Raw genomic sequence first — 24,148 nt, forward strand, 5'->3', positions numbered from 1 at the left:
CCCTACTTTTCTTCATTATTTTCTTTGTTTCTCTCTCACACACCTATACACCCACCTCTTTCAAAATGTATAGGATGCCTGGGATGAGCATCAGGTTGCTGTGTGCAGGGAGAAGAGAGTAGTAGAGGGAGGAAGACACATACACATGTCTGGAACTTGAGTCTTTATTGTGGTTGATTGAGAGTTTAGTGACCTAGAGGAATCTTCTTGAGTATGGTGGGTGTGCCAGGACTTTAGCAGGAACCAGAGTATGTGGTACAGAGAATCTGCTCAGATTTGGTTCAGATTTCCTCTTGGTCTGGCCCAGACTCCAGGGTTAATTCTTCTTCAGGATCTTATTGATCCAGGGCCGGTAATGGGAGATCCGGGTGAAGACAGCAGGGGGCTTTGCAGTCTCCTTTCCATAGGAGACAATGCCATGAGCCACCCCAGCACACAGAAGAGGCCCCCCTGAGTCTCCCTGAGAGAGAGAGAGAGAGAGAGAGAGAGAGAGAGAGAGAGAGAAGAGAAAGCAGAAGGTGAGTCAGGAAAGTCATCTACTCCTGCCCATGGTTCCAACTCTGGGTCACAGTCAGACCTAGGGTTAGACTCAGGAGCCCTGGATAGTTATGTATCTTGTTCTGATGCCCCTTCTTCTTTTCCCTCTTGTTATCCCATGTGTCCTGTTTAGCAGACTGAGAGGGATGGTTAGAGACTGCACAGGGCCATGGGAGAATGGATTCACAGAGGGACAATTCCAGATTCCTCAGCCCTTTGATCTCAAACCCTGTCATTTGTTGACAACCTTCTGACCCCATCTTATTTCAGGAGATATCTGGACCCTGAACAGTGATTTGTGGGGAAGAACCCTAATCTAAAGATTACCTTAAATGCAGATTTTGCCTTTTTGGGATTGCCCACACATAGCTGGAGATTGTGGTCAAAAGTTGTGAAGTGTCCGCAGGCCTGGGGATCCATGAGTCTCAGCTTTACCTCTTGCAGAGTGTTGGAGCCTGATTTCTCCACTTCTGTTATTCCCCAGCCAGCCACCCGGCACATTCCCCCAGGTGGGATGAAGTTGAACTGGGGTGGAAGGGGGAGTGTCCCCACAGCCAGGGTCAGGTTTGCTTTCTCATTCAACTGTGAAGGGAATGAGAGGCTGTCAGTGCTAGAGATTTGTTAGGGTGCAGTTGGAAGCAATCAAGGAGGGAGAGCATACATTGGTTCACAATAGAGCCATATACAGAGAGTTGAGTTGGGGGGAGGTGTAGTCCAGAGGCAGGTTGGGAAAACTTCAGGGCAATGGGGACCTGAAGGAGAAGCCTGAGAGAACAAGAAGTGAAGAAGGGGAAGAAAGATGTTGTCACCTTTAGTAACATGATGTCATGATGAGCAAGAATGTAATCAAATTTTGGATGAGGGAATTGTTTCATGACCTTAATCTTCTGCCATGTGTCTTCTTTCTTTGTTATGTTATGGGCTCCAAGGGTGACCATTATAGACCTGTTGTGAAGGAGAAGGAAGGTCAAGGAGAAGCAGTGGATGTTTGGGGTTTCTCCTGAGATGTACCCTTTCTGAGATAAGCAGACTGGAGTTTCTCAGTAGGTCACAGGACTCTACCCACTCTCCTTTTCCTGTGTTACTGTGGCATTGCGGGGGGGCGGGGGGGGGGCGGGGGGGGCGGGCTCAGGTTTTACTCAGGGAAGGCTTTTCTGAGGGAATAGAGACAATTTCCAAGACTCTCAGGATATGCTGGGGACTGAGCAAGCCATGGAGGACCCAGGGGGCAGGGTTAGCACTTCCTAATTCAGGGAGTCCTATATGAGGGCCAGCCCTCAAGATCAAGAGATGTCAGAAAAAGAGGTGGGGGTCTCAGGTGGACTCTGTTCCTGCCTCCTAAATGCATGGAAAAAATGCATTTAGGTCCCTGGGAACTAAGGGCCAGTGTTCCTGGAGAGAGCAGAGAGGAAGTGGCCCAGAGAACTGGGTGGAGCCCTGAGAAGTGAGTTGGGCATCTTATGTGTTGGGGTTAGGGAGAGGGGGAACTACTTTTAGAGGAGGAATGCTTGGATGGGGTCCCCTATTCCTTTGTAGGGGAGCTGAGTGCACAATGACTGAGGGTGAGGACATCCATTCAATTGTGAGAACAATTTCCTTAGCCCTATTCTTACTTCTCCTTAAAGTGGCCCAAGCCCAAGAGTCCCTCCTTATCCCCCCCTGTAGGGGTGTCCCTGGTTGCTGGCCTAGATGTTTATCTCTCATCTTGAGAAAAACAGGACCCTGTTTCTTACCTTCCTTCACAGTGAGCAGCTGTCAGCACAAAGTTCCGTCTTATCAGAAAACCACCACAATGCACCACTGAATTCTGGGGAGTGGTAATCTCCAGGTGTGCCATGTAGGGGCGGGAGTGAGGCTTGCATTCTGTGCCCCCGATGATCTCCCCTGGAACAGAGAACAGGCCTGAACACATTGGTACTCTCTCCAGAGAATGCACAAGCTGGGTTAAAGCTGAGAGAGGCTTCTCTTGAATTTCATCCTCACCCTGCATTCTGCCCATCTTCCCTCACAGGTGTCTTTGATATCGGCTTTCCCCAGGCACAACCTTCTACATGAATTTTCATTCCTTCCTTCAGGCACAATAGCCAACCAGCCTCAGATGCATTTTTCACCTCAGATTTCCCCCACCCCCATTCTGCCCCAGCCTCAACCCTCTGCTGTCACCTTGCAGGACAAGCTCTCCAGGGTTCTGTGTTGACCTTCTCCACAGCCCATGAGCTGTGACACAAGAGGGCCAAATTATAAAGGTAATGTGTAGCCCCAAAGTTCAGAAGGTGAAGAGAACATAGGACTTTATCCACATGATCACACATGTTAGAGAAGATACCCCTTTTCCTCCTAATTGCTCTGGAATTTTCCCCAAATCAACGTGGGGTTCCTTGTTCCTGGGAACTACCATAGGCTGCAGAGAATCGGTGGGCACATCCCAAGTGGAAATGTCACTCTGGACTCTTGAAGAGGTAACCTGCCCCTCTCTTGTTTAAGAGTCGCCTATATTCAGACAAAATTTTGTTTTAGGAACTGATCCTGAAGCTTCTAGAGCAGCCGTGGGCAAACTACAGCCCGTGGCCGGATCTGGCCCATTTGAAATCAATAAAACCATTGAAAAAAAAGACCGTACCCTTTTATGTAATGATGTTTACTTTGAATTTATATTAGTTCACACAAACACTCCATCCATGCTTTTGTTCCGGCCCTCCGGTCCAGTTTAAGAACCCATTGTGGCCCTCGAGTCAAAAAGTTTGCCCACCCCTGCTCTAGAGGGAAGGGCCTGAGACTCACCGGCTTCAGATGTGGAGCATAGGAGGAAGATCAGCAGGGGAAGAGCAAGATGACCCATCTTGTCAGAGAGGCTGCCCATGGCAGGTTCGGCTTCTGTCTTCCAGTCTTGGGCTTTATAACTCCCAGCAAGAGAGGAAAGGGCAGGGCTGGTAACCACAGGAACTGTAGTCATGTTTTTCTCTCTCATTTTTGAGAGAATCCTAATGTAAGAATAGGAAAATCCAGCCCTGCAGAAGCAAACATCCTTCTTTCTACATCGATATCCCCATTGACAGGATTCAACTTCTCTGTTTCCCTTTGGTGGTAAAGCATTAGTAATCAAGTTGCTTTTGCTGAAAAAGAATATGTACACACAGGTGTTAGTATCTGAGATTTTCCCCATATAAGCTTGGGAAATACCATTACTGTCACTTTGCAGATATAGAACTGAGACTCAGACACAAACATGACCAAGATCACACAACTCATAACTATCATAACTGGGTTTCAAGTGCATATCTGTTGTTTCCCCAGAGTTGGGAAGCAGGGAGTCCAGGGGTAATATGGTGGCACGTCATTTCTCTTGGAGATTTGTAAGGCATTTAGTTCAGAGTTGGGGAAGCACAAGGGATGAATATCTCCCCCAATCATTCTATCATGCCCTAAGTCTCAGCTTGGGCTTGCAATTAGGTAATCCAATTCTTAGTTTATATTGGCTGAGTCCTCTGTTGCCCTCAGCTCTGACCCTGTGTAGAATAGAACATTTACACATTTTTCTTAATGTCGAAGGAGTCCCTGCACTGATTCTTTCACTTTCTAGAGTTTAAAATACAGACTGCTCAGTGAAATGTGTTTAATAACAAATCATTTTAAATAGTAGTTCCAATATTGAATGAGACATACTTATATTACAACAAATGATCTATCTGAAATTCAAACTTAACTGGAATCCTGTATTTTTATTTGCTGCCATCTGCATTTTACCCTCAGCAGAGCAGAGGAGAATCTGGAGTTGGAGAAGTCCTGTCCTGTAGCCCCACACCAGTTAGACCAAAAAGCAGAAGGGTAAACAAATGAGGGCATCTGTTTTTCATTTCGTTCAGGGTGAGTATGATAGCTTCACAGAATCATTAAGGTTCAGATTCACCAAGACTAAGTTTTGTTTCACCTGCACTGTCTGAGGACAAGTGAATGGAATAGGTTCAGTGTCGGTCAGGTGACCACTTTCTGAAATGAGGACTGCACTTCTGTCCGTATTTCTTCCTTGCAATGTCATGTGTGTTTTTCTGTATTTCAACAGATTTCCTTTCTCTCCCTCCTCTTCTCTCCTTCTGCTGTTGTATATGTGGTATGCTGTTGGTGGTGAAGTTTATAGTTTATCTACAGTTTGCAGAATATCAAAGTGGGAGTGTGACTAGATTAGAAGTGGAATGGGGCATCATGTAGAGTTCCTGTACTTGAAGTTGAAAGCAGTAATTGATGAGACTGGGTTATTTTATTTCTGGGGAGAGTCAAGCCTCTTTTTCTTTTGTACAAAAAACAGTGAGAATTATATTCAATGGGAGAGTTTTTGTTTTGGGCGATGTAAAGTATGGAAAAAGAGTGCACCTTCATGTTGGGCAGCCAAATGGTAGATTGTAGCGGACCTTTGCCATGCATGTGGTGGATCCTTAGTGTCTTGTGAACACCCTTACAGTATTAGGAGAATTCTCAATTATGATTCTTGCCTTTCTAAGGTAGAATCCGCAGATCCACAGATTTTCTTTCCTTGATTGTCTTCCATCGAGGTCCATGTGAACAAGACTTTGCCAATCAGAGGAGTGAGTGTAAAATTTGATTTAGAAGGGGTAACATGAGATATCAGGTATTATGTAGGATTAATTTTCATGGTGAATGTAAGTCCCAAAGGGACCTGGCTTTGGGGACAGAATTAGTCATGGGTCAGGTGTCTGGTGTTGCCTACAGTGTCTGGACCAAGCCAGTGGGCAGTGAGACTTGCTGAACAGTCTCATGGTGTAGTTCAGATATTGTTTCTGGCCAGGTTGCTTCCAGATCGGGTTTTACAGCATCTTGGCAAACAGATGTTGAGTCTGTATAAAAAAAAGAATTTACTAATGATCAGTTGTTAAAACATGAATGTGTGTTCAGGGAAGGTAAGTGATTTCCTATTTGCTAGAGATACTTCAAGTAGATGTTGCACGGATTCTTGTTTAAGATTCACAATTAGGGAAAAGGAGAGGGTTGGACTTGATGTGAAATAACTGACTTTTTAATGATGGCAGTGATCCCTTAGCCACCATAATGCAGAGGGATCATCCCCATTCTGAGTTCCTGAAACATGGTATCTGTGCCATTATTCACTTTGACTTTTGAGGCATGCAGCTACCCTTGGGGTTAGATGGGGCAGTTATATCCTGCTTCTAACACTGAACTCTGTTTGACTTAGGACAGTTCCTATTGTCTGCATCCATAGGTAATGCATACATACATATAAGATCTTTGTCTAACTTCTTCCCACACCCCCCAAACCTCCTTACCTCTGAGTATTGTCAGTCTGTCCATTTCCATGCTTCTGATTCTATTCCATTCACCAGTTTATTCTGTTCATCAAATTTTTTATTCATTTGATTTTTAGATTCACTTGTTGATAGATATGTATTTGTTGTCACTTTGTTGTTCATAATTTTTTTTAATGTTTTTTTTTTAATATATATTTTATTGATTTTTTACAGAGAGGAAGGGAGAGAGATAGAGAGTTAGAAACATCGATGAGAGAGAAACATCGATCAGCTGCCTCCTGCACACCTCCCACTGGGGATGTGCCCGCAACCCAGGTGCATGCCCTTGACCAGAATCAAACCCAGGACCTTTCAGTCCACAGGCCGATGCTCTATCCACTGAGCCAAACTGGTTTCGGTGTTGTTGTTCATAATTTTTTATCTTTACCTTTTTCTTCTTCTTCCTCTTCTTAAAGAATACCCTTAAGCATTTCATATAATACTGGTTTGGTGGTGATGAACTCTTTTAGCTTTTTCTTGTCTGTGAAGCTCTTTACCTGACCTTCAATTCTAAATAATAGCTTTGCTGGATAAAGTAATCTTGGTTGTATGTTCTTGCTATTCATCACTTTGAATATTTCTTGCTACTTCCTTCTGGCTTGCATAGTTTCTGTTGAGAAACCAGCTGACAGTGGTATGGGTATTCCCTTGTAGGTAACTATCTGTTTTTCTCTTGCTTCTTTTAAGATTCTCTCTGTCTTTTGCCCTTGGCATTTTAATTATGAGGTGTCTTGGTATGGTCCTCTTTGGATTCCTCTTGTTTAGGGTTCTCTGTGCTTCCTGGACTTGTAAGTCTACTCCTTTGACCAGGTAGGGGAAGTTTTCTGTCATTATTTCTTCAAATAGGTTTTCAATATCTCTCTCTCTCTCTCTCTCTCTCTCTCTCTCTCTCTCTCTCTCTCTCTCTCTCTCTAGTTCTGGCACCGCCATAATTCGGATGTTGGTAGGCTTGAAGTTGTCTCAGAGGCTCCTTACTGTCTTCATATTTTTGGATTCTTTTTTCTTTTTGCTCTTCTGGTTGGGTGTGTTTTGCTTCCTCATATTTCAAATCATTGACTTGAATCTCAGGTCCTCTAGTCTACTGTTGAATCCCTGTATATTATTCTTTATTTCAGTCAGTGTATACTTAATTTCTGACTGGTCCTTTTCCTTTTTTTTTTTTTTTTTTGCATTCTCACCAAGATCCTTGAAGGTCTCACTAAGTTCCTCGGAGGTTTCTAGAAGATTCTTGAATAGCCTTATAATTGTAGTTTTGAACTATATATCCAGTAATTTGCTTTCTTCCATTTCTTTCATTTGTGACATGTTTCTTTGTCTCCACATTTTGGCTGCTTTCCTTTGTTTGCTTCTATGTATTGGATAGCTGCTAAGTCTCCTTGAGTTGATAGAGTGGCCTTGTGTAGTAGGTGTCCTATAGGGCAGAGTGGCTCAGCCTCCCCAATCACCTGAGGTGGACACTCTTGGTGCACCTCTTTGTGGGCTGTGGGCATAGTTTTGTTGTAGTTGAGCCTTGATTGCTGTTGGTGTCACTGTGGGAAATTGACCTCCAGGCCAATTGGCTGTGGGGACCAGATGTGACTACAGTGGGAGAGCTGTGCAGGAGATACCCTTATGGAGCAGGACTTGCTTTAGTGGGGCTTTGGTGCTCATTGAGTCTGCCCCCAGTATGTGTCACTTATGGATGTGAAGAGTTGTAATCTTGTATGGTCTCACACTAACCACTGGGTACACTGACTCTTGGGTCTCCAGGGAGGTGCAAAGTAGGAGCTAGAGAGATCTGCAGATTCCTCCTCTTTGTATTAGGTTTGGAAGGCCCAGCTGTGAAGCAAGGCAGGCTGCTGCTGGTGCCAGCCTCGGTCCTTTTATTGATAACGTTGGGGCTACCTGACCCAGCTGCAGCTTGTTTGACAGAATTTAGGCTGAGAAAGGACAGGGCATTCATATGCAAAAGCTACTGCACACAGCTTGGGTGGTGTTGTAAATTGGGTGGGGTGGGTCTCAAGGAATCACCAGGACGGAACAAACAGAAATGGCTGCTAGTCAGCCCTGCATCGGAGAGGCCCCAGCACAGGAACAATGACCTCTGTGAGCACCTCTGTCTGGAAGAAAGTTGACCCCGAGTTCCTGCCCCAGTGCCAGACAGTCCAGTTTCTCCTCATATGTGTCTGGGTCCCCCAGAGCCTCACCCAGCATTCGAGCTCAGACCAAGCAAGAGCTTATAAATTCAGTTTGTGGTGCCAGGCTTTTAAGAGGAGCAATTGGGTATCTCATAGCCTGTGTGTCATTCAGCCCCAATCTGCACTGTTTTTCACAGTCTGTAGTTCTTATGGCCCCTAGGGACTTCATTTCCCAGCTCTGGGACCCTGGGCTGGGGGTCTGGTGTGGGTCTGGGACTCCTTGCTCCTCCAGGCAGCCTCCAAAGAGGTGATCTCCCTCTTGATTAAAAAAGCAGCACACCTGGGTGCCAGACCAGCCCGTTCCGCGCCTCCATACTTCCTACCAGTCTCAATCCGCTTTCTTCTTTACCTCTCTCGGTGTAGTACTTCCACTCAGCCAGCTTTCCCACAGTTCTGAATGATAGTTGTTCTGTATTTTAATTGTAATTTTGATGTGGTTGTGGGAGGCAGCAAGTACATCTTGGTTCACTCCCCAATATTACTAGTTCTTTCCTCTAATGGTTGGTTCTATTTTCTATGCTCATCAGCTCATTTTTAATTTCTTCATTTGTGTGCTTCATTTCCAGGATTTTGGCTTGATTATTTTTTAAAATTTCAATTTCTTTGGAGAAATGCTCATTTTGTTCATTGATTTGTTTTCTGAGTGCGCTGAATTGCCTGTCAGTATTTTTTCACATCTCATGGAATATTTTCAGAACTGTAATTTTGTAATCTCTGTCATTCAACTCGCATAATTCCATGTGTTCCAGTCTATTTTCTGGGGGTTTTTCATTTTCTTTCTGGTCATCATTGTTGTTGTGGTTGTTCGTGGCATTTGCTGTTCTTCTTTGTTTTCCCATTTATCACTGAGGAGGTCTTTCTACTCTGTCCCAGTAAATGGCACTGAGTTGCAAGATTTTTATCCTCTGTGGCCTTCCAGTTTTGAGTCTCCGTAGCTTCACTAGGACTATACTGCTTCTGTTGCTTGGGGGTGAGGTTTGTTTTTCCCTGACAGTAATGGTGATCCCTGACCTCTATAGTTCCAGCCCAAGCACCCCTCCTGAGGCTCAGTCACAGAGGGAAACTGTATTCCTACTGCAATAGCTCTTGGCCTACAGATAATACACTACTGGGGCAAACTCCAAGGGCAATGGGAAGCGAGATTTGGGAGTCTAATCAGTGGCAGGGCTCTGCGATTTCCTTTCTTTGCCTGAAAGCCTGCAGCCAGGTCCGGCTGTGCGGAGCAGCTCTGTAGGGTGGTTGTCTGCTGACTTGCAGCTCACACATGCACCTCAGACCCCATTCACAACACATCCCCACAGTTCAGACACTCTCTTACTGCTTGTGTGTGTGACCACACAATGCCACTACTCCAGTGGCAAGTCCAACAGACTGCTACTTGCTGGGTTTGCTCTCTGTTAGACCTGAACGGCTGAGCGAAGTGCCCCTAACTGCTGCTGCCAGTTCCCAGCTGTGCTTCAGACATGCTGCTGCACTGTAGCTGTGTTTGGCTTCCTTCCCTTCTTGTTTCCCGGCTTATTCCAAGGAGCCCACCTTGGTTGTTCCAGTTTTCAGGTCTCTCAGGCGTGCATCTGTGTTGATCAAGGACTTCTTTGTTGAATTATAGGTGGTTATTTTGTTGAGATGTTAAGGGGAGAAAATAGATGTGCCCTTATGCAGCCATTCCTCTGACATCCAAAATATCTTTTTCATCTTTTTATTTTCAATCTCTGTTTGTCTTTCCATCTGAAGTGTTTCTTCTTTTTTATTTATTTTTTTATTTTTTTTAATTGCTTAAAGTATTACAAAGGGTATTACATATGTGTCTTTTTTTTCCCCCCGCCCTTGACTATCCCCTGGCCTCCCCCACCCCCCAGCGTCCCATGTCCATTGGTTATGCATATATGCATGCATACAAGTCCTTTGGTTGATCTCTTATACCCCTCCCTCCTGCCCCCCAACTTTCCCTGGCCTTCCTGCTGCAGTTTGACAATCTGTTTGAGGCAGCTCTGCCTCTGTATCTATTACTGTTCAAAAGTTTATAATGGTCTCTATTATCCATGAATGAGTGAGATCATGTGGTATTTTTCCTTTATTGACTGGCTTATTTCACTTAGCATAATGCTCTCCAGTTCCATCCATGCCATTGCAAATGGTAGGAGTTCCTTCTTTTTTACAGCAGCATAGTATTCCGTTGTGTAGATGTACCACAGTTTTCTAATCCATTCATCTACTGATGGGCACTTAGGCTGTTTCCAGATCTTAGCTATGGTGAATTGTGCTGCTATGAACATATGGGTGCATATATCCTTTCTGATTGGTGTTTCTGTTTTCCTGGGATATATTCCTAGACGTGGGATCACAGGGTCAAATGATAGTTCCATTTGTAGTTTTTTGAGGAAACTCCATACTGTCTTCCATAGTGGCTGCACCAGTCTGCATTCCCACCAGCAGTGCACAAGTGTTCCTTTTTCTCCACATCCTCTCCAGCACTTGTCGTTTGTTGATTTGTTGATGATAGCCAGTCTGACAGGTGTGAGATGATACCTCATTGTTGTTTTGATTTGCATCTCTCGGATGATTAGTGACTTTGAGCATGTTTTCATATGTCTCTTGGCTTTCTGAATGTCCTCTTTTGAAAGGTGTCTATTTAGGTCCTTTGCCCATTTTTTGATTGGATTGTTTATCTTCCTTTTGTTAAGTTGTATGAGTTCCCTATAAATTTTGGAGATTAGGCCCTTATCAGATATGACATTGGCAAATATGTTTTCCCACACAGTGGGTTTTCTTGTTGTTTTGTTGATGGTTTCTTTTGCTGTGCAGAAGCTTTTTATTTTGAAGTAGTCCCATTTGTTCATTTTCTCTTTAGTTTCAAGTGCCCTAGGAGCTGTATCAGTGAAGAAATTGCTTCGGCATATGTCTGAGATTTTGTTGCCTTTGGATTCTTCTAGAATTTTTATGGTTTCCTGTCGTACATTTAAGTCCTTTATTCATTTTGAGTTTATTTTTGTGTATGGTGTAAGTTGGTGGTCTAGTTTCATTTTCTTGCATGTATCTGTCCAATTTTCCCAACGCCATTTATTGAAGAGACTATCCTGGCTCCATTGTATGTTCTTGCCTCCTTTGTCAAATATTAACTGAGCATATTGGTTCGGGCCAATTTCTGGGCTCTCTATTCTATTCCATTGATCTATATGTCTGTTCTTGTGCCAGTACCAGGCAGTTTTGAGAACAGTGGCTTTGTAATACAGCTTGATATCTGGTATTGAGATCCCACCTACTTTGTTCTTTCTCAGGATTGCTGCAGCTATTCGGGGTCTTTTTTTATTCCAGATGAATTTTTGGAGAGTTCGTTCTAGATCTGTGAAGTATGCCGTTGGTGTTTTAATGGGAAGTGCGTTGAATTTATAGATTGCTTTGGGTAGTATGGACATTTTAATGATGTTGATCCTACCAATCCATGAACACGGAATGTTCCTCCATTTGTTTATGTCTTCCTCTATCTCTTTTTTCAACGTCCTGTAGTTTTCTGAGTAGAGGTCTTTTACCTCTTTAGTTAAGTTTATTCCTAGGTAGCTTAATTTCTTTGGTGCGATGGTAAATGGGATTGTTTTTGTAATCTCTCTTTCTGAAAGTTCACTATTGGTGTATAGAAATGCCTCAGATTTCTTGGGGTTAATTTTGTATCCTGCTACATTGCCAAATTCATGTATTAAGTCTAGTAGTTTTTTGATGGACATCTGAAGTGTTTCTTATAGACAGCATATGCAAGGGTTTTCTTATTCAATCAGCCAAACTATGTCTTTTGTTTGGAGCATTGAATCCATTTACATTTAAAGTAACTATTGATAGGTTTGTAGTTGTTGCCATTTTATTAATCATATTTTTTATTTTTTCCCCTTCTTCTTAAAGAAGTTCCTTTAAAATTTCTTAAATACTGGTTTGGTGGTGATGAACTCTTTTAGCTTTTTCTCATATGGGAAGCTCTTTATCTGTCCTTGGGTACTAAATAACAGCTTTGCTGGGCAGAGTAATTTTGGTTTTAGGTCCTTGCTTTTCATCACTTTGAATATTTTGTACCAATCTCTTCTGGCCTGCAAAGTTTCTGTTGAGAAATCAGCTGATAGTCTTATGGGAGCTTCCTTGTAAGTAACTAACTGCTTTTCTCTTGCTATATTTAAGATTCTCTCGTTGTCTTTAATCTTGGCATTTTAATTATGATGTTTCTTGATGTGGGCTGCTTTGGGTTCATCTTGTATAGGACTCTCTGTACTTCCTAGGCTTGTATGTTTATTTCCTTTACCAGGTTAGGGGAGTTTTCCATCATTATTTCTTTAAATAGGTTTCCAATTCCTTGCTCTCTCTCTTCCCTTTCTGGTACCCCAATGATGTGAATGTTGTAACACTTAATGTTGTCCCAAGGCCCCTTTAAACTGTCCTCATTTTTTGGATTCTTTTTTCTTTTTGATGCTCTGATTGGGTGTTTCTGCTACCCTATCTTTCAAGTCACTGATTTGATCCTCTGCTTTATCTACTGTACTATTGATTCCCTCTAATATATTCTTTTTTTTTGTTGTTAATCTTTGCTCAAGGATATTTTTTTCCATTGATTTTTTATAGAGAGAGCATAGAAGGGAGGAAGGGAGGGAGAATGAGAGAGAGAGAGAGAGAGATAAATATCTATGTGAGAGAGGCACATTGATCAGTTGCTTCCTGCATGTGCCTTGATCAAGGCCTGGGATTGACCTGCAACCCAGGTATGTGCCATTGACTGGGAATTGAACCCATGACACTTTGGTGTGTGAGCCGATGCTCTACCACTGAGCCATACTGGCCAGGGCCCCTCTAATGTATTCTTCATTTCTAATTGGTTCTTACTTTATGTTTTTCTATCTCCATTTTTATGTTTCCTATCTCCTTGTTGAGATTCTGACTGAGATCACTGAGCATCCTTATAAATAGTGTTTTGAACGCTGTATCTGATAGATTGCTTGTCTCTATTTTGTTTAGTTCTTTTTCTGGAGTTTTGCCCTTTTCTTCTTATTTTTTCCCCTCACTTTGGCTGCCTCCCTGTGTTTGTTTCTGTGTATTGGGTAGGGCTGCTATGTCTCCTGGTCTTGGTAGAGTGATCTTATATAGTAGGTGTTCCCTGGGGCCCAGTGATGCAGTCTCCCTGGTCGCCTAAGCTGGGTGCTCCAGGTATGTACCTTGTGTGGATTGTGTGTGCCCTTCTGTTGTAGTTTAGCCTTGATCATTGTTGACACAACAATGGGAGGGATTGACCCTCAAGTTGATTGGTTGTAAGAACTGGCTGTCACTATAGTGGGGGTGCTGTTGTGCAGGGGCTAACCCTATAGCAGAATTCACTTGAGCAGGGCCCTGGTGCCTGCCAAGTCTGTCCTTTGATTGCATCATTTGTGGCACTGGGTGGGGAGCCCAATGTGGAGCTGGGACTCCTGGCTCCTCATGGGGGGACCTCTGCAGTCCAGATATCCTTCCTGATATTTAACCAGATCAGCCCATTCAGTGTCTCCGCCCCTCCCACCAGTCTCTACGTGGCTTCTTCTTAGGCATAAGAGTTCTGTTCAGTTAGCCTACAGGCAGTTCTCAATGATCGTTTTTATGTAGTTTAGATGTAATTTTAATGTGGTCCTGGGAGGAGGCGAATACAGCATTTATCTATTATGCCATCTTGACCGGGAGCCCCCTGATATTTCTAGTTTCCATTTACCATTCCTACAATAGTCTAGTATTTGAGGAGGGAAAGTCCTAGAATGCTCCCTCTCAGTAGTCTGGCTAAGTAAAGTTTCTCCTGTAGACTCTGTGATGCTACCATTCCCCTTATTGCTCTCAACATAAGTCAGTTTGGCCCAGTCCGTGGGTCATCATCTTGTGTACCTCAGAATTAACATTATATCCATGATGATCTTTGTTGGGTGGGCTACAGGAGACACAACAACTATTATTTACATTTCAGGGGTTCACAACATGCATGTTTAATGTATGGTTTCCGCCAGTGGTGAAGTCAGTGCTTGCGGGCTCAGCCTCCTCCTCACAGTCTCCATTCCTGCATCCTGTCAGGGTACAGTTTTTGGATTGGGCGTGACTTTTCTTCTAGTAGCTCTAGAATAGCCTAATAATCTTCTACTGGGATTACTTACTATGTGGAGACCTTATAAAGGTGTCTCATCTGTCTAGTCTTCTCTCCATATCCTACATCCTTGGTTGCAAGAGGATTCCTTTGTTTATTGAATGGAAAACGCTGCCCAGCTGCAGATATGATTTTGGTAAGGTTGCTGGGGGAGAAGGAAGGGGCCAATTATGTGAGAATAATGAGATAGGAAGTATAGTGTTTCAACAGTGCAGGGTAGGGCCAACCCTCCAGGTGTCATTTGGGGAGTTTTCAGTAGTGCTTTTGTCTAACTGTATTTGGAAGAAAGATAGAGGGAGAAAATAAGTACCACAAACTAGGTAGCTTAAAACAACAGATATTTATTCTTTCTCAGTTTGGAGACTGGAAGTTTGAGATCAAGGTGTCAGCAGAGTTGTTTTTTTCCTGTGAGCTGTGAGGAGGAATCTGTCCCATACCTCTCCCCTAGCTTCCAGTGACAGTTGGAAGTCTGTGGTGGTCCTTGGTCTGTAGATGCAGCACTCAATCTCTGCCTCTGTCATCACATGGCCTTCTCCCTGTGTGTGTCTTTTTTCTCTTCTTATCAGGACACCACCATACTGGATTAAGGGCCCACCCGATTCCAGTTTGACCTCAATTAATTAATTCTTCATCATCTCAATTAATTCTTCAAAGACCCTATTTCTAAATAAGGTCACATTCTGCGGCACTGGGAGTTAGGACTTCAATAGGTTTTTTTGAGAGACACAATACAATCCATAACAGCTCCTTCAGTATATACACGTGCCAAGCCACTGCACACTGTATGACTATGTGAGGGTAATAGTTGCCAGGGAAACTGTGGGTACAGGAGAACAGCCCCTAAGTTCCCAGGGGAGGGCCTGGCATTGGGGTGGGGTGGGAGGAGGTAATATTTTCTTGTTGGGCTTTTGGACCTGGGTCCCAACAACTCTGACCATGGGATCTGGCTGTTTAGCATTTATTTCCCTGTGTGCTGCCCTCAGCTGTCCTGAGGCCCTCTTCCCATGAGTTTGGGCAAAGCCCTCTTATCTGGACAGTTTCTACTGCTGACCCTGTGATGCTGAGACTTTATCACTCTTGATGTCGGTCAGGCGGACATACTCTGTGGGCCTATCCTCTGCATGGCAGAACTAACACTGTGGCAATGTTGATGTGCTTATCTTCTCTGGATGACAGCCACCAACTGCTTTTTCCATGTCAGGGGACCATGTGATGCTCATTTGTTCTGCGGTGGCTGTACTAGAGTCAGTGCCTGTTAATCTGTTGGAGTCTAATATAGCCTGTGGGCTCAGTCAATCTCCCTGCAGTCTCCATTGGCCCTGCTACTTCTCAGGGCTGGAAGGACAGGCTGACTACTCTCCTCACATCTCCATTGTCCAGCTTCGAGGGAACAAGGGCTGCCTTGTGGATGTGCTGTCCTTAGGGTCTGGGGGTCAAGAGTGGATGGGGTTTTAGCTGCAACTCAGTATGTGCTCTGATTTCCTAAGCAAATACTAGTATTACACATAGTGTCTCTGCCTCTTGTATCTCACATTTAAAAATTCTTATTTAATTATACAAATGTAAAATATGAGTTAGGATAAAAAGAAAAAAAATCGTTATATTATCATTTCAGCGTATGTTCTCTTATTTTTGAGATCTTTCAAGTTTTGTTGTTGTTGTACATATGCTTGTTTTTTTGCATAGAGTCAGAGTCTATAATCAGTCTTGTACATATTATTCAATTTTATTTTACACGTATTGGACATTGGTAAAGCTGGAAGCTCAGATCTGTGGGTTGGCAGGTAGAGGGGAAGGTGGAGGAGCTCTCGGGTTTCTGATCTGGGGACCAACAGTAGCAGCTCTTTCTTGCATGGGGCCAGACCTACCTTTTTAGGCTGCTTAGGGATCAAGGGCCTGTAAGAGGTCCTTTAACTGCAGGCTCCTGAGAGGTAGCTGGAGGTCATGCCCTGTTCCTCTTGTATTTGGTGTGTATAGCTGTGAGTGTACTCATCCAGCTCAGATGCTGGTGGGTGTGGGATTCAGAGCACTCAAGACCATTTGGGAAGGAAATTTTGGAGGACTTTGCCTAACTCAGGTATTCTTTTTCTGAAATACCTGGAGACACCATCTCATATCTGAAGGAAGATGGCAGTTGAACTTGGGTGGCTGTGATGTAATTCAGCGATGAGGCTCATTCTGATGCTTTTGGGGATCCCTCTCCTGGGCTAGAATGGCCTTGACCCTTATACAGCCCATTGTGACTGTTGCAGTAGACAGACACATCCTGAGGACTTCCAAGGGTCATCTCTCCCTCACCCCACTATCCTGAGCTCTCATGCTTGGGAAATTTTCTTTTTTCCCACTTGGCAGGTGCTTCTGTGGCTGTAGACACACTATTGAGGCGACGATCATGAGGCAGAGGTGGGTGTAAGGACATAAGCCCAGGCCTTGGCCCATCTTCAGGAATAGCCATGGAGCATTTGCTATGGCTCATCTGTGTCCTGTAGTGCAGTGGCCAAGGCATGGGTTTGAGGGAAGAAGAGAAGTGAGAGGAGAAGGGGGGTAGGAAGAGGAAGAGGAAGAGGGGACAGAGGAGAAAGAAGGTCACTCAGTGCCAATATTACTCTGGATATTAAATGGTATTGTGCAGATTAAAATATTTTCTTTAATAATCTATAGCACCACACAATGTATATGGAAATTGGTAGCCTTGCTTATTAATCTGGCAAGAAAGGAGCCTAGCAAAATTCTTCATTCAAACTAGGGAGGAGAACCTGAACTCCTCCCTGTGGAGCAGTCCATCTCTGGGGGAGCTCTGGGGAAGAAACAGTCTCACACACATATGCTGGCGGCTGCATCTTTATTGAATTTTGCTGGGGATACAATCAGCAGGGGTTTTGGGTACCTCTGGGAGCCTCCCTGGTCTTGGGCTGTGTCCAGGCTTCTTTCAGGAACCTAGGGGCTACCCAGGGAGAGCTCTAGCTTTGGGATTTTTCCTGTGGGTGGCCAGGCTTCTGGGGCTACTTGTGCTTTAAGATTTTATTAATCCAGGGCACATATGGGGAGATTCGAGTGAAGACACCAGGAGGCTTTGCATCTGCACGTCCATATGACACAATCCCCTGGACCACCCCAGCACACAGAAGGGGACCCCCAGAGTCACCCTGTGGGTTAAAAAAAGCAGATCATGAGCAGGGATCATTCTTCTCTCCCTCTTATTACTTCATCCTGGTTCTATCAGCACCCTGGCTGGCCCGAAGATACCCCAGAGTCAGGCCAGGAATCTTGATCCAGATGTAGTCATAAGTCATGAGTTATAATTTAAATGTCTTCTTTCTCTCTCTAGCATAGAATATAGATCCTGCCCCTCCCCAACATCTTCTTATTTTTTCTCTCCTGGAGCCCTGTATGCAGACTAGATGGGAAGATTAGGGGCAGGCTTGTGTATGGAAGGATGGAACCCAGAAGGAGGGCTCCAGTTCCCATAGTTCTAGAAACCCATGAATGCAGACACCAGTAACTGAACCAGCGGACTTCCTGACCCACCCCCTCTCAGTAGGAACCTGTCTCCCAGGAACTGAGTATGAGGAGGAAGTTTAAGTTTGTGGTACCTTATATGCCGATCTTTTCTTCCTGGGGTTTCCCACACAGATTTGCAGGTTATGATCATAAAACATAAAGTGGTTGCAGGCCTTGGCCTTCATGAGTCTCAACTTCACCTCTCTCAGAGTATCTGACCCTGGCTTATTCACTCCTATTTTCCCCCAGCCAGTTGCTCGGCATACTTTTCCAGGTTGAATAAAGGTAGACTTGGTGGGCAGGGGGACTGTCCCCACGGCATGGTTCAGCTTGGCCTTCGTTTGTAGCTGTGAGGGAGGAAGAGTAGATGGTTGCCAGTCACAGGGAATGTGGATGGTGTGCTGTGGTAGAGGCTCCCGGGGCAGGGCCTAGGGTTTTTCCTGAATGGAGTGGTGATCACATGGAATGGGGGTGGTATATGAGGAAGTTGGTTGGAAGAGAATGAGAAAGGTACAAGTCAGGAGAAGGGTTAAGAAGGGGGAATTGAGAAGTCCACAAAAGAGAATGGCACCTTCAGTAACATGATGTCATTGACGTTAGTCAAAGAGTTGTATTTTGGATGAACGAATTGTTCTTTGACTTTAAGCTTCTGCCATGTGGATTCTTCTTGTTTTATGTCATGAGCTCCGAGAATGACAGTCATTTTTCTGTTGAGAGGGGAGAGAGGGTCAGGAAAAGTGCTGGTCTCCTGAGAAGAGCCCATTTTGAGCAGAGTGACAACAGGCCCTCTTCATCAGTGTAGGCCCAACTGAGGAACTCAGTTCTCACTGAGGAAAGATGTTCCTCCCAGGGGTCTCAGCTGTTTTAGGAAGGACCAGACCCTGGAAGACTGCGAGAGCTCTCTGGCACCGGGATAAGAGGGGCAGAATTGGCCTGTCTTGATCTGGGTTGCCCATTAGTAAAGCCCTGGTCTCTGGGTATAGAGATAACTAATAAATCACAATGGCCCAGTTCCTCCCAATATACATCACTGACCATCTTGAGATTAGTGAGGCACAAAAATCTCTCCTGAGGCCACTTGAAAGTTGTGTTAATTCTGGTTCCTACAACTCCTCACATGAAAAGAGAACAAATCAAAGTTTTCTTACCTTCCTTTACAATGAGCAGCTGTCACCACAAATTCTTCACTTATGAGAAATCCACCACAGTTAGCAACATAGCTCTGGTCAGTGGTGATTTCCAGATAGGCCATGTAGGGACGGGAGTGTGGCTTGGACTCAATGCCACTGATAATCTCCCCTGAAACAGAAAACCCCAGGTCCTCAAACACAGGGTAACTAAGCCTTCAGATAGAGCACTAGGTAAGGAAAATGAGTTGAAAGCTGAGGCAACCCCCCACTCCAGCCTCACGCTTACCTGTAATGTAACTCAGCCCCTCCATGCATCCTTTTTATTGGCTTTCCTTATCCCAATCCACCCTGTCAATCCCACTTCTAGTCTTGATTCTGAGTTGTCATTTAAACATTTCTTCATGTCCTGATCCTGACCTTTTCCACATGAGAGCAAAGACAGAGGAGCAAAGGACCAGGAATCAGAATTATAGATATTTTGAGGAGAGCAGCTTAAGAAGTACTTCTAAAGCCAGTTTTCTGATTCTATCTCCACCCAAGATTCCCCCCCAGGAAACTGTTACTAACTGCTGGGAAAGAATATGACTCTTCCAGGTAGAGATTTCCCCTGGAACACTTGCAATGGGATCTTGCATTCTCATTTAAGGTCTTCTTTGACTCAGGTCAGTAAATTTGGAATAGAAGTTAGGGACCCCGAGGACAGGGCGTTATATCCCAGACTCACCAGCTCCAGCTTCAGGAGGCAAGAAAAAGACCAACCAAAGGAGTAGGACCTGCATTTTCCCAGTGATGCTGCCCATGGCAAGGTTCTTCTGTCACTCCCCACTCTTGTCCCTGCTTTTATAACCCCAGTAATAGAAGGGTGTGTGTGTGTGTGTGTGTGTGTGTGTGTGTGGAGGCGAGGGTGCTGGAAACCACATTTTTGTCGTTCACTCTGACCTGGCTTATTTTCCTAATCAGAGATTCTCATAGCTTTCCTCTCCACTCGGCTGGTGTGGAAGCTGTGGTCAGAGCCCCAGTGTCCTGGCTTCTAGGGTGAGGAACGCAGCTCTCTCATCTAATGCAGCTCTCTGAGGCATAATAGTATCACAAATTGGAGGGGGTACATGTTTTAGATGTTGTAGGAATCTAGAACAGGGATCAGCAAACTTTTACTGTAAATAGCAAGATGATAAATATTTTCAGCTTTGTGAGTCATACTGTCTCTGTCTCAGCTATTCAGCTCCGCCATCACAGCACAAAAGCAGACATACACAAGATGTAAACAAGTGTGAAGATGGTGTCAAGCAGTGGGCCAAAAACTTGGACTTCTGCCACAAGTGGGGCTAAGATGAATATGAGAAGCTTGCTGAGAAGAGGCTCACAGAAGAGAGAGAAAAGAAGGATGGAAAACCAGTGCAGCCAGTCAAGCGGGAGCTTCTCCAGCATAGGGACTACAAGGTGGATCTGGAATCCGATCTTGGGAAGACAATTGTCATTACCAAGACCACCCCCAATCTGAGATGGGACGATATTATTGCAATGTCTGTGACTGTGTTGTGAAGGACTCCATCAACTTCCTGGATCACATTAATGGAAAGAAACATCAGCGAAACCTGGGCATGTCTAGGGGTGTGGAACTTTCTACTTTGGATTAGGTGAAGAAATGTTTTGTAGTCAACAACAAGAAGATGGAAAAGAAACAAAAGGATTATGATTTTGAGGAAAGGAGGAAGGAGCTTAGAGAAGAAGAGGAAAAGGCCAAAGCCTGCAAGAAAGAGAAATGGACAGAGCAGAAAAGGAGGGCTGAGGAGGACTTGACATTTGAGGAGGATGATGAGATGATAGCTGTGATGGGCTTCTCTGGCTTTGGTTCCACCAAGAAGAGTTACTTTGGCCCTTTGCTGGGCTTACCTTTGAATGTGGGCGGGGTCATTTTTTGGGGGAGTACTTGGGAAAGTCCTTGAGTGGCAATAGAGTGTTTGCAGTTTCCCTCCACCTTGAGAGAGAGCACAGGAGGCGGCAGTAATGCTGCAGCATATTCCTTTAGCCTCAGTGTATCACTCAAGTAACAGGACCTCTGCCCATCTGCGTTCCCAATAAAGAAAAACCTCTTGTGAGGCTGCTTTCCCAATACTTCCCCTGCATCTTTCCCTCTTGATGTATCCAGTCTTCTCTGAGCATCCTACATTTATCCTGTATTCTGCCTTAAAAAAAAAAATGATGTTTATTGATTTCAGAGAGGAAGGGAGAGGGAGAGAGAGATAGAAATATCAATGATGAGAATCATTGATCGGCTGCCTCCTGCACGCCCCCACAACCCTGGGGCATGTGCCCTTGACTGGAATCGAACCCGGGACCCTTCAGTCTGCAGGCCGACATTCTATCCGCTGAACCAAACTGACTAGGGCATGCGTTCTGCCTTTGTTTTAATTTTGACTCTTGCTGCAGCGGAAAGGTTCTCCTGGTCCCTAGTTTCCAGTTGATGTTATATCCTCAACCAGCCACCACTCCCCATTTTCCTCATTCCCCATCGTGGTTCTTTGGCCACCTGTGCATGCATGTGTACTTCTGCCTGGGTCAGTAGTATGTGCGATGTGTGTGCATGAATCTGTCACATAGAAGGAGCCTAAACTAGAACCTCAGAGCATTACTGCCTTGGGAAGCCTGATGTTCTTGGTTTCCTCAGTGCATGTAACAGGAAATGAAATGGGATGAGTGTTTGGGGTGGTTTTTGTCTTGAGTTTTTTAACCTTTGTTTTTCATATGTAGACTCTTCAGCTATTCCTGTTTGTTTTATTTTATTGAGGGTTATTCTGTTTTTGTCTTTCTTGTGAGCAGGCTCTTGGAGGAAACTGTTTGATGCCAACACTCCCCACCCGCTTCCACCCCCCCCCCCAAAAAAAAAACCCCACAAAGAAAACCCAACCAGGATAAAAACCCCTCATATGGGAGCCTTTGGGTCTCAGAGGCTGTTCAATATGTATAATAAATGGCATTAACTGGGCCTATTAAAAAAAAAAAAGATGTAAACCAGTGGGTGTGACTGTATTCCAAGAAAAACTTATTTACAAAAACAGGAAGTGGGTGGATTTGGCCTGAGGGCCAGAATTTGCCCTACTTCTCCATCTAGAAGATCAGCCCTTCCTTCAAGGCAAATAATCAGCAGAAGATTAGATATTGAACATCCACAATATGTTTGGCACTGATAGAGCTTTACATGTACCATCTCATTTAATCTTTTAAATATCCTTTTGGGTAAGTATTATTATAAACAATTATGGAGCACTCAACTGATGCTCAGAATGTCACATAGCGATTAAGACTGAAAATGTAATATGTTAGATTCTAAAACTCATACTTTTTCATTCCACTAAACTGAATAATAAGGGCTGTGGAATGAAGGGTTAGTACAATGAATGGAGAAAGGAATGGAATGTGTAAAGGAGAACACTTGTGTTCTCTAGGGGGTGTTGAGGTTTCCCACTGGTGCACTGAGAGTCACGTTTCCTTTGATAATGAAATGATATCTGCACTTGTCATTATTATTTTCTTTTTGTTAATCCTCACCTGAGGATATTTTTTCCATTGATTTTTAGAGAGAATGGAAGGGACGGGGAGCGACAGAGAGAATCGATTGGTTGCCTCCCACACGTGGCCTGACTGGTGCCGGGGATTGAGCCTGCAACTGAAGTATGTACCCTTGACCAGAATTGAATTGAATTCAGGACTCTTCAGCCCTCAGGCTGATACTCTAACCACTGAGCCAAACCGGCTAGGGCTGCACTTGTCATTACTTGAGATGTTACTCTGAGCTCTTATTATTTTATTTTTTTTAAAAAATTAAATCTTTATTGTTCAGATTATTATAGTTGTTCCTCTTTTTTCTCCCCATAGCTCCCCTCTACCCGGTTCCCACCCACCCTCTGCCCTCACCCCCGCCACCCACTGTTCTCATCCATAGGTGTACAATTTTTGTCCAGTCTCTTCCCACATTCCCCACACCCCTTCCCCACCCCCCTAGAATAGTCAGTCCACTCCCTTTCTATGCCCCCTGATTCTATTATATTCACCAGTTTATTCTGTTCATCAGATTATTTATTCACTTGATTTTTAGATTCACTTGTTGATAGATGTGTATTTGTTGTTCATAATTTGTATCTTTACCTTTTTCTTCTTCTTCCTTTTTTTTTTTTTAAAATATATTTTATTGATTTTTTTACAGAGAGGAAGGGAGAAGGATAGAGAGTTAGAAACATCGATGAGAGAGAAACATCGATCAGCTGCCTCCTGCACACCCCCTACTGGGGATGTGCCTGCAACTAAGGTACAGCTGACAGTCGTATGGGTACTCCCTTGTAGGTAACTGACTTTTTTTCTCTTGCTGCTTTTAAGAATCTCTCTTTGTCTTTTGCTCGTGGCATTTTAATTATGATGTGTCTTGGTGTGGTCTCTTTGGATTCCTTTTGTTTGGGGTTCTCTGGGCTTCCTGGACTTGTAAGTCTATTTCTTTGACCAGGTAGGGGAAGTTTTCTGTCATTATTTCTTCAAATAGGTTTTCAATATCTTGCTCACTCTCTTCTTCTGACACCCCCATAATTCGGATGTTGGTATACTTGAAGCTGTCCCAGAGGCTCCTTACACTATCATCATATTTTCGGATTCTTTTTTCTTTTTGTTTTTGCGGTTGGGTGTTTTTTGCTTCTTTGTATTTCAAATCTTTGACTTGATTCTTGTGATCCTCTAGTCTGCTGTTGGGAGTCTGTATAATATTCTTTATTTCAGTCAGTGTATGCTTAATTCCAGTTGGTCCTTTTTCATATCCTCGAGTGTCTCACTAGATTTCTTGAGGGTCTCACTAAATTTATTGGCGGTTTCTAGAAAATTCTTGAAAAACCTTAAAAGTGTGGTTTTGAACTCTATATCCAGTAGTTTGCTTTCCTCCATTTCTGTCATTTCTGTCCTGTTTCTTTGTCTCGGCATTTTTTATGCTTCCCTGTGTTGATAGAGTGGCTTTCTGTGCTAGGTGTCCTATAGGGCCCAGTGGCTCAGCCTCCCCAATTACCTAAGGTAGACACTCTTGGTGCACCCCTTTGTGGGCTTTGTGCACAGTCTTGTTGTGGTTAAGCCTTGATTGTTGTAGGTATCACTGGGAGGAATTGACCTCCAGGCCAATTGGCTGTGAGAATCAGCTGTGTCTACAGTGGGAGAACTTTTGTGCTGGAGACACCCTTCTGGGGCAAGTCTTGCTTCAGTGGGGCTTTGGTGCTCACTGAGTCTGCCCCCTGAGTGTGCCCCTTATGGATCTGGGGAGTTGTAATCTGGATGGTCCCACTCTGACCACTGGGTACACTGTGAGCTCTTATTATTGTACTA

At 44.2% G+C, this 24,148-nt stretch overlaps 2 protein-coding genes and 1 pseudogene across 3 annotated transcripts; 1 reads left to right on the forward strand and 2 right to left on the reverse strand.

Moving 5' to 3' along the window:
• Nucleotides 1-316: 316 nt before the first annotated feature.
• Nucleotides 317-3,397, reverse strand: LOC308533062 (chymase-like; the record flags this gene model as incomplete). The annotated part of the gene is made up of 5 exons (XM_081110808.1): nucleotides 317-460; nucleotides 865-1,119; nucleotides 1,347-1,482; nucleotides 2,271-2,421; nucleotides 3,319-3,397. The coding sequence occupies 5 exons, from the start codon at nucleotides 3,395-3,397 to the stop codon at nucleotides 317-319; spliced, it is 765 nt and encodes a 254-aa protein (XP_080966934.1).
• Nucleotides 3,398-17,164: 13,767 nt separating this feature from the next.
• LOC308533070 (mast cell protease 4-like) lies at nucleotides 17,165-19,593 on the reverse strand (the record flags this gene model as incomplete). Its single annotated transcript, XM_081110819.1, has 5 exons — nucleotides 17,165-17,308; nucleotides 17,756-18,010; nucleotides 18,235-18,370; nucleotides 18,812-18,962; nucleotides 19,518-19,593. 5 exons carry the CDS (start codon nucleotides 19,591-19,593, stop codon nucleotides 17,165-17,167), a joined length of 762 nt encoding a protein of 253 aa, XP_080966945.1.
• A 476-nt stretch (nucleotides 19,594-20,069) lies between these two features.
• On the forward strand, nucleotides 20,070-20,739 carry LOC308523090 (zinc finger matrin-type protein 2-like; annotated as a pseudogene). The gene has a single exon. The product of its transcript is annotated as a zinc finger matrin-type protein 2-like (transcript).
• The last annotated feature ends 3,409 nt before the right edge of the window (nucleotides 20,740-24,148 follow it).

The sequence above is a fragment of the Myotis nattereri genome (assembly GCF_964212035.1).
Source record: "Myotis nattereri genome assembly, chromosome: 1".
Taxonomy (NCBI): domain Eukaryota; kingdom Metazoa; phylum Chordata; class Mammalia; order Chiroptera; family Vespertilionidae; genus Myotis; species Myotis nattereri.